This window comes from Rhineura floridana, chromosome 7 (genome assembly GCF_030035675.1).
Source record: "Rhineura floridana isolate rRhiFlo1 chromosome 7, rRhiFlo1.hap2, whole genome shotgun sequence".
In the NCBI taxonomy this organism is placed as follows: domain Eukaryota; kingdom Metazoa; phylum Chordata; class Lepidosauria; order Squamata; family Rhineuridae; genus Rhineura; species Rhineura floridana.
The window spans coordinates 72,557,945-72,573,368 of NC_084486.1; the positions used below are offsets into that span (position 1 = coordinate 72,557,945).

At 41.5% G+C, this 15,424-nt stretch overlaps 1 protein-coding gene across 8 annotated transcripts in view; it reads right to left on the minus strand.

Annotated features, from left to right (window-relative positions):
* Positions 1-15,424, minus strand: part of ATRNL1 (attractin like 1) — a 1,089,767-nt gene that overhangs the window by 913,843 nt on the left and 160,500 nt on the right. For all 8 annotated transcript variants that reach the window (XM_061635905.1, XM_061635908.1, XM_061635909.1 and 5 more), the window contains exon 8: positions 11,563-11,818. In XM_061635905.1, the coding sequence (XP_061491889.1) occupies positions 11,563-11,818 (256 nt within the window). The remainder of the gene's footprint in view (positions 1-11,562; positions 11,819-15,424) is intronic.

Here is a 15,424-nt window from a genome sequence, read left to right on the forward strand (position 1 = left end):
GTTGTGTTGAAATCCAGCTATTTAAAATACAGGAAATTTCAAAATAAAGGATCATCAATGTGCAACTGGAAGCCCTGAGGCATCATTGTGCAACTCTTACTATTGTAATCCATTTTCACATAAGTCAGGTATGAGTAAGTAGCAGTTATTCACAGAATCAAGTCTAAGCACCATCAACAAATGGAGATGTGGTTTTAAAAAGTGCAAAATGTCTCAGGTATCAGTTCACAGAAGAACTCTCTCAAGATGAACATGATAGATAGATACAGCAAGAGCAACACAGGTGCATCTGAAAGCAAATTTAAAGCTCAGAGACAAGAAGTTCAGGTGCAGATCTCATCTGCATTATACATTCAAAGCAGTATCATGCCACTTTACACAGTTATGGCTTAACCCAAAGAATCATGGGAACTGGGAACTGCCTGGGAAGAGGGATTGACTGTTAAACCACTCTGAGAATTGTAGCACTGTGAGAGGAATAGGGGTATCCTAACAATTCTCAGCTCCCTTAAACTACAGTTCCCAGAAGACTTTGGGGGAAGCCATGACCATTTAAAGTGGTATGATACTGCTTTAAATATATAGTGCAGATGGGCCACAGATGACAAAATAATTATTAAAACACAACCACCATAAGATGAAAACTTTCACATTGAGAAACTATTGGGAAAAGACAGCATTTAAATACTCAATAAATAAAATGGATGAATAATAAATGAATGAGAACCAGGAGTCTGAAGCTTTTGAAACTGCTGCAGTAAAGGCCAGGATGCAAAAAAAAAAAAAAGGTTCATACATCACTGCTTTATGATTGCACCATCAAGTGGGATCAGGCTGAGAAGTGTTCCATTGCTCCCTCTGATAATGTGTATGTGTATAATACCTTTTTTTTCTAGAGGCCTCGGCAGTCATATTCAGTGAACCTCTGCATTCTGTCCCTGTAGGATTTCTGTCATTGGGGACTAAGCCACTCAGTGTCAGGACAAGCAGGTTTTGCCCCCACCACATGTGTGTCCCCCAAGGGGCCCTGTTTCAGCTTTTCACCTAGAAGTGAATTGCAGCCATATACTCCTACAGAAGAAGTAAAGAGGTGTATCCAGACTAAGGATTGGTGAGAATTTCGATTCAGTTCACATTTCAAGCAGAATTTATCAAATTCGCAATTTCCAAAACAATATGAACTGAAACACAGCCATCCCTCAAAATTCACATTTATTAGAATTTTGGGATGCAGTTTGCCAGCTAAACAACATTTACAAAAATGCATATATTAGGAGAAAGTGTGCATAAAAAAGAAAATGTGAGTGAAAATAACATGCGAAAGGCATGCAATGACTAGATATGGCTTGCAAAAATGTGTACCTTTGTCAAAACTACCTACAACAATGTGTTTATTTGGAGAAATTCTCACTAAAATGGTGGAGAATTTTCATGAGGATTTTTTTTTAAAAAAAAAGATCTCAGTTTGCTGTAGAAATGTAGGGAGCTGAATTTAACATTGGAAAAATGAAAAACTGAGAGAACCAAAACAGACAGATCTTTCCATCCCTAATCCAGACATGATATGGGGAAGGACTGCCCCAACTTGAATTTCCTGGTCATGCTTGAACACAACACAATAATAGTAGGAACACAGATTCAGGCATTCAGATAAATGCTGCCTGGGAATTTACAAAAGTTATTACAAAATGTATTCAGCTTTAGTAGAAGAATGTTTGGAGGTGAAATGAAGCACAAGGATTATCAACTTCAGAAAATTAACTACATAGCATAGACCAGATCCTGCAAACCAAAGCTTTGTAACATAAATCCATCCTTACACAAATACTCAGTGGCATTTGCAATAAAAGAATTCCTGGCTACTCTTGTAATAGTAAAATGTGCTCTCCATTATAAATTTATCATTAATATTTGATGTAGACAATCTGTTATCATTGTATAGAAACACACAGTTGAGATTAATCCTGAATTATAACAATTGCTAACTGTGCACAATGTGTTTTGCCACCACACAAAGCATAAAGCCATAAACTGAAGTTTATTAAAATGCGCTTTCGAGTAGAATCTGTATTAAATCCTCTACTAATATATTTTTAACATTTTAAGGAAGTAATAAAATAGAAACAAGTCCTGCACTCCAGGCCCAGTAATAAACTATTCAAAAATGCTGAAATTTTCATTTTAGTTGTTAAGTGAAGCAGAAGCCCTCTCTTTAATCTAGCCAACCATATATCTTACATATATTGGAGCCTGGAATTCCTCCAAGTACTTAGAAATATAAATTTCCACAATGTTGCCTATTAATGAACAATGCATTGTCACAGTTATTATGACATGTCTCTCTTTTTGTTGCATCATGTAAGTTATAGTGTCTGCATAGTAAATTATTCAAAAAACATTTTTTTGTTTCTGACTTTGCAGCAGAGTTCAACTCCTGTCTGGCTTAGAAAGACCATAGGGAATTGATGGCTCCAGTATTGGTTATCAAGTCTTTCTTTTGGTGCAGAATTTCAGCAGGGATTCAAAGAAGCTAATACTAACCCTATGCTCATTAAAACTTTTTTTGAGGTAACAACATGGAAAATTCTACAGCTACATTCTATCTCCAGTTTTAAGCAACGCTGGTGTAGAAGAGCTAGGGAGCTAGTATGTATGTGGATACTATATTTTTTTCTTCATTTAATACACAAAGTAAGGAGCAATTACTCCTGCGAAATGGAAGCTTTAGTGTTAAAAGCACTTTTGTTCAGAAATGACTGTATTTTCCTTACAGACCCTCATCTCCACTATTTCCTCCTCTTCTCTTCTTCCTATCTTATGTTCTCCCCCCCCCTTACAGTTCCGCTCCCTGCAGTCTCTGTCCCTAATGCTTTGATTCTGAACCCTTCCACCTACACTGCCTCTTTAGGTTTCCTTGTTCTAGCCCAGGTAGAGAGAACTTTATTCTTTCTCTCCCATAATATTGTAACACAGTGTCACCCCATGGAATTAATCGGCAATAGACTCAAGACAGACAAAAGAAAGTACTTCTTCACAAAATGTGTAACTAATTAATGTAATTCTCTGCCACAATGGCTGCATTCAAACAATCAAATCCTAGCTGAATAAGCCAGGTTATGCACAAGGTGCATATATCTGCATGAAGCCTTTGCTGCTGCTTCGTTTTTCCTTTTGTGTGAGGCAAAACATAGCAGGAAGCCACAGTTAACCACAACTTCCTGTTACATCTGGACCAGAAATGATAGTTAATGGCTTCCAAACAAGACAAGATTTGAAAATATATTTGTGAACCCTGGCTTGTTTGGAAGTCATTAACCATAGCACCCACATCACATAAAATGGGAAGCTACAGTTAACTGCATCTTCCTAATATATTTTTCTACTTCACAGGAACAAAGTGGCAGCTAAGGAATTGCATGTGCATTAGGGATGGGCAAGAATTTGGATTTAGCACCGGGTTTTTTTTAGTGGTCTGCATATTCTCCATGTATACAGAGCAATCCTGTTTGCTCCAAACTTCAGCTGCTTTCCTCCTACACTGGATTTCCCCCCCCTCAAATATAATGTTCTTTTATTGATTTTATTCACAGCACAGCAGCAGAACAGGTCTCTCTCCCTGCCACCCCCCGCCACTTGAATAATCCAAACACCAAGCATTGGAATAAACCAAGGAAGCAAGCCAAGTTTCGCCCATGTTAAAAACTCAGGGCTAGCTGAGGAAGGTGGGAGGGGCACTGAAATCTGCTTTCCTCCTTACCTTATCAAAAGAAAGGTCTCTGCTTGCTAACATGAAAATTAGCCAGCCTCCATTACAGACTTGAAAAGTATCATGAAGGAAAAGGCCACAGGGAGGATCTAAACTATAACAAGAACTTTACTATAACTAATTACAGGCATACCCCGCTTTAACATACGCAGTGGGACCGGAGCGTGTATGTAAAGTGAAAATGTACTTAAAGTGAAGCAATTATCTATGCATGTAGATAATGCACTGAAATCGCCACTAGATGGCAGCGGCGTCATGCCATTAAGTGTCCGTAATTGCGAAGCACGCGTACGTTAAGCGGGGTATGGTGGCGTACGGAGCATGTACGTTATAGCGAGGCGACGTTAAGTGAAGTGACGTTAAGCGGGGCATGCCTGTATAAACAGAGAACAAGGCCCACAGCATGGTGCTGCTTGTAAGGCTGGCCTGGAACTAAAATGCCACAGCCTGGGGCTGACTCAGCAGTTCCTGGTATGGCAAGCCTGGAGGGCCAATACACTACAAGACTCACAGCAGAGGAGGTGGCAGAGCCACTTTCCTTTATCAATACTTTGAAAATATTGGTATTATTTCAAAAATATCGGCATTTTCTTTCAATTATCAATATTTCCTTTCAAAATATAAATATTTGAAAAATAGTAGGGGAAGAAAAAAATCGGACTTGTAAAAGAAGTGGATAGCAGACAAAGAACGAACTCAAAACGATACTGCCTGTTAGGTTGATGGAATACTTCAAAACGGCATCGGCCAACAGATCTCATCCTAATGAGAATGATCTGCTTCTGAGGCCCTACTGGTATACCTCCTGATGAAAGCTATTAGCTGGTAGACACAACAGGGATGGGCTTTTTTTTGGCAATGGTCCTCACATCTGTGGGACCACCCTGTTCCAACTGGGATCTGACAACTTCTGTCCCTGAAGGCTTTTAACTAGGTGTTAAAAACCCATTATTGACTGCTGCCTTCCCATTATTTTAATCAAGCTGCTGTTATTACATTATTCTATTTTGTTATTTCATCAGTTGTGTTGTTTTAATACTTATCAATGACTGCTGTTATTTAGTTATTGTACTGAGGCTGTGGTTTTGGGTTTAGTTATTTTGTTTTATATATGGTTATTAATTTGTTTTTGAAACACCTTGTAAGTAAAGTTATCCTAAAAAGGTAGTATATACATTAATTGATAAGGAAAAAGAAGTGGACTGCCTTCAAGTCGATCCCAACTTATGGCTACCCTATGAATAGGGTTTTCATGGCAAGCAGTATTCAGAGGGGCTTTACCATTGCCTTCCTCTGAGGCTAGTCCTCCCCAGCTGGCTAGGGCCTGCTTAGCTTGCCACAGCAGCACAAGCCAGCCCCTTCCTTGTCCGCAACTGCCAGCTGTGGGACAACTGAGCTCCTTGGGACTATGCAGCTTGTCCACGGCTGCACAGGTGGCAGGGCACGTAACTCTTGAGCCACTCACTGTGGGGGTGATCTTTAGCTGGACCTTGACACCCAGGAGACACGAGCGGGGATTTGAACTCACACTCTGGACTCCCAGCCAGGCTGTCCTCCCCACTGTGCTGTACCAGCACTGTACATTCATTAAATAAACAAAATAAATATTCTGGCTTTTTACGTGAACTGAGCCACTATGTCCAGTTGTTGCACCTCAAAGATGTAGACAGGACACCCACAACCCGCTCTATCCCAGTCTGGAGTCTAGCATGGATTCCGCACTGAAACAGCCTTAGTAGCCCAGATTGATTACCTTTATCGGGAGAGAGTCAGGGTTTGTTTGTTAGATTTATATCTCGCCCCTTCTCCAAGTAGAAGCCCGGGGCAGCAAACAAAAGCATTTAAAATATCATAAAAACAGAGTTTAAAATATATTAAAACAAAGCAACCATTAAAAATATATTAAAACAAAACATCTTCAAAAACTTTTTTAAAATAGCTTTAAAAAAATTTTTTTAAAGGTTTCAAATTATATTAAAAATCAATTCCAACACAGATGCAGACTGAGATAAGGCCTCAAATTAAAAGGATTGTTGAAAGAGGAAGGTCTTTAATAGGCACCGAAAAGATAACAAAGATGGTGCCTGTCTAATATTTTAGAGGGAGGGAATTCCAAAGAATCGGTGCCACTACACTAAAGCTCCATTTCCTATGCTGTGCAGAATGGACCTCCTGATAAGATGGGATCTGCAGAGCACAGTGATTGACTGGGTATATAAGGGATCAGATGGTCTTTCAGGTATCCTGGTCCCAAGCTGTACAGGGCTTTGTACACCAAAACTAGAACCTTGAACTTAGCCCAGCAGCAAATATGTAACCAGTGCAATTCTTTCAACAGCGGGGTGACATGTTTGCAGTGCCCTGTCCCAGTGAGCAGTCTTGCTGCCACATTTTGCACCAGCTACAGCTTCCAGACCAAGCTCAAGGGTAGCCCCACATAGAGCACATTATAGTAACCCAGCCTGGAGGTTACCAGTGCATGGACAACAATGGTCAGGCTATCCCTGTCCAGAAACAGCCGCAACTGTCTTACCAGTGAAAGCTGGTAAAAGGTATTTCTAGCCCATGAGCCACCTGGGCCTCTAGTGACAAAGATGGATCCAGGAGTACCCCCCAGACTATGGACCCGCTCTTTCTGAGGGAGTACAGATTCCCATCCCACCACGTCAGCCCAGAAGGATACTATGGTCAATGGTATCAAAAGCCACCAAGGGATCAAGTAAGAATAATAGGGTCGCACTGTCCTTCCCCTGTCCTCCTGATAAAGGTCATCCATCAGGGCACCCAAAGCTGATTCAGTCCCATAACCAGGCCTGAAGCCAGACTGGAATGGGTCAAGATAATCTGTTTCATCCAAGAGTACTTGCAGTTGCTGCGCCACAACCCTCTCAATCACCTTCTCTAAGAAGGAGGTATTTGCAACCGGTCGGTAGTTGTCACAAACCAATGGGTCCAGGGTGGGCTTTTTCAGGAATAGTTGAATCACCGCCCTTTTCAGGGTGGATGGAACCACTCCCTCATGCAACAATGCATTGACCACACCCCGGATCCACTCAGTCAAACCCCCATGCCAAACTTTAATAAGGTAAGAAAGGCAAGAGGACACATTGCTGGCTGCATCATCACAAGCCCCTTGTCCACATCATCAGGCCACATTCCCAACCGTTCCCAAGAAGTTGCAGCAGATGTTGCATTGGACACCTCACTGGGAACTACAATAGATGTGGATGAGGCATCAAGATTGCTACAGAGGTGAGCAACTTTACACTCAAAGTGCCTTGCAAATAATACACAGTGGGCCTCCGAAGGGTCTAAAACTCCATTTCCTGGAGTTGATGTCAACAGACCCCTGAGAATATGGAAAACCTCCACTGGACGGCTGCTTGAGGATGCAATGGAGGCAGAGAAGTGGGCCTTCTTCACTGCCCTCACCACCACACAGTAGGCACTGTTAGGATATTTTACTCATGCTCGATCAGCCTCACAGCATGTCTTTCACCTCTTGCACTCTAGCTGTCATCCGGCCTGTTTCATTGCCCTTAGCTCACTGGTGTACCAGTGTACAAACCAGGCTCCTCAATGCCAGAGAGGGTGCTCGAGAGCAACCATGTCAAAAGCCCGACACACCTCGCTATTCCACAGCGTGACAAGGACTTCAACAGGGTCACTTGCTCTATCTACTGGGAACTCCCCCAGGGCGTTCATGAATCCTCTGGATTCCATTAGTCTCTGGGGGTGGACCATCTTAATCTGTCCATCACTCCTGCAGGAGAGGATTGGAGCCATAAGTCTAAACTTCACCAGGAAGAGATCTGACCATGATAATGGGTGACATCTACCTCCCCATCTTCAGACCACCCCTTCCTCCATCTGGAGCAAAAACCAAATTGAGGGTGTGCCCTTCCCTATGTGTCAGGCCAGTGACAACTTGAGATAGTCCCATGGTCGTCATGGAGGCCATGAAGCCCCAAGCCAAAACACTGTAGGCACTCTCGGCATGGACAATGAAATCACCCAGGGCTATCATTCCGGGCTCCTCCAATACCACAGCCGAGACGGCCTCTGCCAGTTTGGTAAGAGAAGCTGCTGGGTAGCAGGCAGGGTGGATGGTACATCAGCAGCAACCCTAGTTTACTGTCTCCTTGGCCAGACACCAGGTGCAGGCCCTCACAACCAGCTGCAAGACAGAGTCATTTTCTGGTGACAGAGATGGAAGTTCTGTAGACCACAGAAACTCCTCCCTCCCGTTCCTGCAGCCTGTGCCAGTGTTGCACCAAGTATCCAGGTGGACAAAGCTGCATCAGATCAACTCCTCACAGCTCACCCACCCAGGTCTCAGTAATGCACACCAAATCGGCACCTTCATCCATGATCAAATCATGGATGAGTATGGTCTTATTGTGTTCCAATTTGTCGTTAAACAACAGCACACACAGGCCAGTGGGTACAGCAGATAAGCAATGAGGTACCCGTCTATGAGAGGAGTGGGATTGAGGAACAAGGTTTAGATAGCCTTGCCCTCATCTTCTATGGTAGTTCACCACGTTCCCATGGCTATACCTCCTTCTACCCATGATCACTGAAATTGGGATGGCATCACCCATGTTCCTCCTAAGACTCTTTCTTAACACCTGATATGGACCCAACAAGAGCTCACCAACAATGCAATCCTGTTGGTTGTCCTTGACTTTTCAGTGACTTTTGACACCACTGACCATGGTGTACTTCTGGAGTGACTCAAGGAGGTCGGAGTTGAAAGTATGGTATTACCATGGTTCTGCTCCTACCTGCAGGGCTGCTACCAGAAAGTAGTACCGGGCCCAATTCAAGGTGTTGGTACTCACCTTTAAAACCCTATACGGTTTTGGCCCAGTTTATCTTAAGGAATGCCTCCAGTATCACCAAATATGCCGCCTAACAAGATCAGCCTCACAAGACCTTCTCTCGGTCCCACTGATGAAAACAGCTAGGTTGGTGCTGACTAGAGAGAGGGCTTTCTCGATTGTGGCCCCCACCCTCTGGAACTTGCTTCCGTTTGACCTTCGACATGCCTCCTCCCTGATGGTTTTTCGCCGAGCTTTAAAGACCTGGCTATTCAGGCAGGCCTATGGGATTTCTGGGGTGGGTTGGGTTTTTATACTGAGGGGATGGTCTTAGATAATGTGATGTTAATATTGTGACTGTTGATTGTATGTGTTTTTATTGTATTTTGTATTTTATATTGTTGTACGTCGCCCAGAGTGTCCGTTAATTCGGACAGATGGGCGACTAACAAAATTTATTATTATTATTTATTATTACTAGGAGATTACTGCTCAACTCCATTGGTTTGGGGCTGTGGGGTCCCACAATAGTCCATTCTGTAACCTATGCTCTATATGAAATTGTTGGGAGCTGTCTGCCAGGGATTTGGAGCACAGTGTCATCAATATGCTGATGACATGCAGCTCCATCTCTCTATTACATCTGAATCAAAAGGTGAAGGTGTTGGACAACTGTCTAGATTCAGTCAGGACAATAAACTGAAGCTGAATCCTGATAAGATATAAATGCTGTGAGTGGGTGGTTCCCATGTCCAGGAATTAGGTGTACAACCTGTTCTGGATGGGGTTGTACTCCCCTGAAGTAACTCAGGGAGTACTCATAGATTCCAACTTGTCACTAAAGTCCCCAAGTAGCTTCTGTGGCTTATGCCCAGTTTAGGCTGATTCACCAGCTACAGTCACTTCTGGACCAGAATAGCTTGGCCTCAGTTGTCCATGCTTCCCATCTGGACAACTGTAATGTGCTCTACGTGGGGCTGCTCCTAAAGTTGGACCGGAAGCTGCAGCTAGTGCAGAATGTGGCTGCTAGACTGATAAGTGGAGCAGCCCAATGGGACCATGGGACCATGTCCTGAAAGCGCTGTACTGGCTGCCAGTGAGCTACTGGGGCCAATTCAAGGTGTTAGTACTAGCATATAAAGCCCTAAATAGCTTGGGACCCAAGTACCTAAAAGAAAGCCTTCCCCAGTATAAACCATCTCGGACCCTACAATCAGCAAGTGAAGCCTTGTTGGTAGGGCCGGCGCTAGCAGCTGCCCAATTTCAATGACCCATGAAAGGGCCTTTTCAGTGGTGGCCCCTCATTTGTACAGCCACCACTGTTCTGTCTCTATCATTACTGATTTTTAGGAGGAGTTTGAAAACATTCCTATTTACCCAGATATTTGATGGCATTCCTATTTACCCAGACATTTGATAGCTGAAGGAGACTGTTCCTGGCCACTCAGAGATCACTAGATGGAAGAATTTTTTTCTGCAACTGTTTTTAGAATGTCGTTAATTGTTTTTAGAATGCTTTTTGTTGTTAAAATGTTTTGTTGTAAATGGGTGGGATAAACATGTAATAAATAATAATGAATAATAATATGGTCATGATGGACAGGTTAGGCCACTTTAATATCGGATTAGACAAATTCATGGATTGCTAAATTGAACCAGTATAACTCTGAAACCTCACATAAATCAAGTTAGAATTGCAAATATGATGTTTCAAAGTAATATTGTATATTTAATGGGCTAAAAACTTAGCAGCTGCCTGTTTCTCAGCCCGATTCCTCCTCCCTATCCCTACCCAATTTCTGAGATGCAGCAATGTTTATGAATGTTAGAAATACTATACAGTTATCTTTAAATACTAACTGCTGTCCTGACTCTGCTTAATGAACCACTTATGACTCACTAGTATAAAACTGCACCCAGCAATTAAAGATTATTAAAGAATCCCATGCATGGTCAGATGAACATTAAAAAATAACGTTCTTCACATCCCTGTTGCTATTTAGTGAATGTAATATCATACATTGCTATTTTTTCATGTCCCAACTACAAAACAATGCACTTTAACACACTATTCAAACTAGGAGAGAAATGTTTCTGTAACAGGATTCATTCAGTTGTTGAACATTATTTTTCTTTATACTTAGTAATGAACAAGGTGATGCAGGAGTGCATCCTGCTGTACTGTAGTGAAACTACAGTTAAAAATTACAGAGTGATTTTAATTGTTTAAAGTTGTACAAATGATAACCCCAAATGCTAATCTGCAAAAGTTCTAATATCAAGTATGGTAAATACTGAAGTAAATTATTTTCAGAAGAAAAGGAGAGCAGTAATCAAATCTTACCCTGTTATCAAGTCTGCTGTTTTCCACAATGCATTTCCTCAACAACAGCACCTAGCCCTTCAGTCAGCTGCCCAAATTCCATTTTAAGGTATTTTAATGCCTGGTTGAGAGCAATGTTTAGGTGGGGTGAACATTTTTAGTTTAGGAGAAGTACAAGGTTGGGCATGCTGGTTATATGATTCAGAGGGAAGTTGTGGATTTGGGATTATTAATTGTTTGCTTTTACAAAATGAGCTTTTAAGGTAGGTGAGCCAATCTTAGAAGCCAGTTTCCATTGGCATGACAGCGTTCTTTATTTCCTTCTAATGCTCATTCTTCAAACAAAAAATACAACATTCCAACTTCCATTCTCTATGCCATTTCTAGGTGTTCCCCAAAGCCACTGTATGGGACTCTTCCTCAGTCCACATCAAAACATTACATTTTCTTCACATAATTTTTAAAACTAAGACTCACAGATCCATCACCACAGGGAGATAAAGTGTGCCTCTGATAAAAGGACAACTCTGTAAGGGTTCATGTTATTGTATACTTTCCCATCTCTCTCTCTCTCTCTCTCTGGTACTTCTATTTGCATCAGAATGGTTTGGATCTATTAATATGAACAAACCGAAAAGAAAATAACTTACTGATGTAGTACTCTTGTATGCTGCTTGTGTAACCATATATTACAGAGTAACCAAAAATCACGACCATGACAACATCCCTGCTATCCAGCTCCACTATGTGTGCAGAATGACCCTCAACCGCATATTGCTGGCCATGAACAAGTACTGCTGGAATTCTGGTACTCCACGTCTGACTGGGTATGTTGAAAATCCATAATTCATCAGTGACATTCCCGGTATTTGTTTCAATTTTGCCTCCGTACATGTAAATGTCATCCTGTTTGAAAGTGAGGGGAAAACAAAATCAAATGAGTACAAATGTCAAAAAAGTACAAAGCAAAAGGCAGCAAAACGCTATAACTGTGATACTGCTATGCTATGACCATGACACTGGCTTACAAATTAAGACTTAATTAATACTACATTTCAGCATCTAAATTGGCTCTTACAGACACAGAACACAGTTCAGTGCTTACCCTTCAGAACCCCTTGGGTACTTATTGGTCTCTATTATCACTCTTCTTTGAATTCCTCTTCCAATTTTAGTACACTGATCTTATCACTCCCTATTCTCAGTATAGCCAATAGATACACAGACAGTGAGAAAACAAGCTCCCTTAAGGGCTACTTGCTATTTCAGACTGCATTAACAGAAGTGGTTTCCAAATCACGTGAAGTACTAGTTCCCCTCTGTTTGGCACTGGTTAGGCCTCATCTTAAGTCAGGACGCAAACAAACTGGAACAGGTTCAGAGGAGGGCAACAAGGATGTTCAGGAGACTGGAAACAAAGCCCTGTGAGAGACTGAAAGAACTGGGCATGTTTAGCCTTGAGAAGACTGGGAAGGTATGATATCACTATTCAAGTACTTGAAGGGTTGTCACACAGAGGAGGGCCAGGATCTCTTTTCAAATCATCCCAGAGTGCAGAACACGGAATAATGGGCTCAAGTTACAGGAAACCAGATTTCCACTGAACAACAGGAAAAACTTCCTAACTGTTAGAGCAGTATGACAATGGAACCAATTACCTAGGGAGGTGGTGGGCTCTCCAACACTGGAGGCCTCCAAGAGGCAGCTGGACAGCCACCTGTCAGGTATGATTTATCTTGGATTCCTGCATTGAGCAGGGGGTTGGACTTGATGGCCTTACAGACCCCTTCCAACTCTACTGTTCTATGATTGTAAGTTACACAATTCATTAGAATAAAGGTTCCCTCAGGATTTTCTTCAATACCTGAAAACTCTGGCATCAGGCAGGCCTCAAACGCTCTCCACACAAGCATCTCTCTGTCATTTTACTTGCCCTCTGAACCATTGTCCTTGTGTCTGGAACAGTTCACAATGTCCATGCCACATTCCATTTCCTATTCTCACATGCTTCTTTCCTTTATAAAATCTGGTTCCCAACCAATTCCCTCCAAATGTATTTACATTAAAATGCTTTGAAGAAGCTGAGATTACCCTATTGGTTAAGCAGCCCTCCAATTAATAACTGAATGTTACAGTGAGTTTTGGGTGCAGCTGTAGGTGAATTCTCCCCAGCCAGTGCTGCCTGTATCAGCTGCTGGGGGAGTTTGATTATATATTTCCTCATTAAGAGGAAAACATGGAAATCACGCCTATAATGCGTTCCAATATGACAAACACATATTTAAGCTGCAATCCTACAGTAGGGATGAGGTTAAAATCTTTTGAGGGGATAGGATCTGGTACAGGAAATGTAGAGCTGGAGGTTAAGATTATGCAGGAGAAGAAAATACTGAAAGATGGATGGCCAACTCCTTGGGGGAAGAAGATTTTCACAGTCCATTGGAGGGGAAAGTTACTGTGTCCGTAGCTACACTACGTATCAGTCCAGACCATGGCTCCAGGCTTCTATCACATAATCATTTTTATTTATAAGGATCCAAAAATAATGTAGTTTGTTTTTAAAAAATTAAGTTAGCCTTTTAAGCAAATATGTCTCAGTAAACCTTCAGCTGCATAGATATAAATACAGGTCTCTAATTAAACTGCATGTTAAGAATGTTCAAGCAAATGAATGGGTAGTAAACTGAAAAACTGGATTTTCCTTCTTTTCAGAGTGTAATACAAAAGCTATCATTTCTGAATTTGCTTGGGTCACTGTCTTCTAAAATTAAATTCAATTAAATGTAACTGACTTACATTTTTTTTAATCAGAGGTGATATTGGCTAAATCCCTTCCAGGTCTTATCCCTATGACCTCTAGGATAAAGCTTGGAAAGACTGTGTGTTTCTGCCCTCTGCAAGAACCCTCACCTTGTGCAAACTCAGAAAACATAAGCCAGTAAAAAACCAGAACTCATAACAATTGTCCTTAATTTTATTTGCTGCCAGTTCATATGTCCAAATCTTAGCATTATTTAATTTTCTGAAATTACCTATAGATAACATAACTGAACAGTTGTTCTATTACATTTTCCCCAAAAGCCATACACTGCAGAATAGTAGTGTACTACATAACAAGTGTTTCCCAAGTGTGGGCTATAGCTATGAAAGAGGGAGGAGAAGGCCTTCATGTCTAGGTTCTACATCTCGTCCTGTCAGTGTGTGAAATTCAGAATGGCTATATCTCCACATAGCCATTCAGGGCCTGCAACCCTGAATGCATTTCCAGGGCCAGATCGAGCAAAATATCTGTCGTTCCCCCTCTCCCCCCCATATTGGCATGTAAGTGAGAATTTTGCCAAGTATGCTTTTCCTTGTCAAAATGCTGGATTATGGTAAAAAGCCGTATCTTGGAGAATTTCCCTACTATTGCAACTCAAAGGTGCAGGAGATTCCAGTGGTGACAACCTTACAAATCTATGAGCTCTTTGACTTACTGCCCACAATATTCCATCTTCCCCAACCTGATCTCTTCCTTCCTGTAATCGATGTATAGCCTGTCCTGGCCTCAGGCCCACATACTGCTTTGCCACTCCATGGTGCCTCCACCACTTGCTGTTCTCTCAAGTACCCCATTCTTTAAGCCTTCTTATTCCTCTGTAACATTGTTTAGCAACACTGCCTGCCTCTCTGATCTTCACTCTTGCCTCTTACTCATATACTCTGGCAAGCCCATTCAACTTCTTCTGTCCTTATACCTTATGTAAAGTTTTCCAGCCCCTCCCCTTTCATTAGCTACAGGAACCTGGCTTTTAAGTTCACTGCCTGCTCTGAGGGAAGGGCAGGCTCAATTACAGATTGGTATAACATTTTGTTATGTCTATTACATTCTTTTAAAACCCTTTGCCACTCCCCACATACAATCTCCGTCTAGATTATTGTACAATACCATAATTAGGTACAAATGTAAACCATTCCTCTTTATTATCAACACAATTACTGTTTAAATATTGTGTTTGGATTACAACTTAAAACACTTCAGATTTGCTTACTTTTTAAAAAGAAATCAATAAGAGAATGAGCTAAATCTGCAAAAATGAAATTAGCCTAACAGCCACTTAAGAAATAATCCTACTTCTCTGCATCACTTGCTTTCCTTAAAATTCCTTAAGATTTCCAAAAAACCAGCAAAGGATTGTGTTCAACTCAGAGTAGACCACTGAAATAAACATGTTAGTTGTGCCTATTAACTTCAATGGGTCTACTCTGAGTAGGACTAGCACTGACTACCACCCTAAGTTTCCCAGTGACTCTAAGAATCATCGTGTAGAAACTCTGCAGAGACACCAAATTAATACAGGAAGACAACATTATCAATTAGATAATTTTCTCTTCCTTCTACAGTGCTCAGTAGACCTTGTGCTGATAAATAGCAAATGACTGGAAGTAATACCCTGAATCTCAAAGCATCATACAGGCAACTTTTATTGAAATAAATGTTGTTTTTGCTGTGACAGAAGTTTTAGGATCACA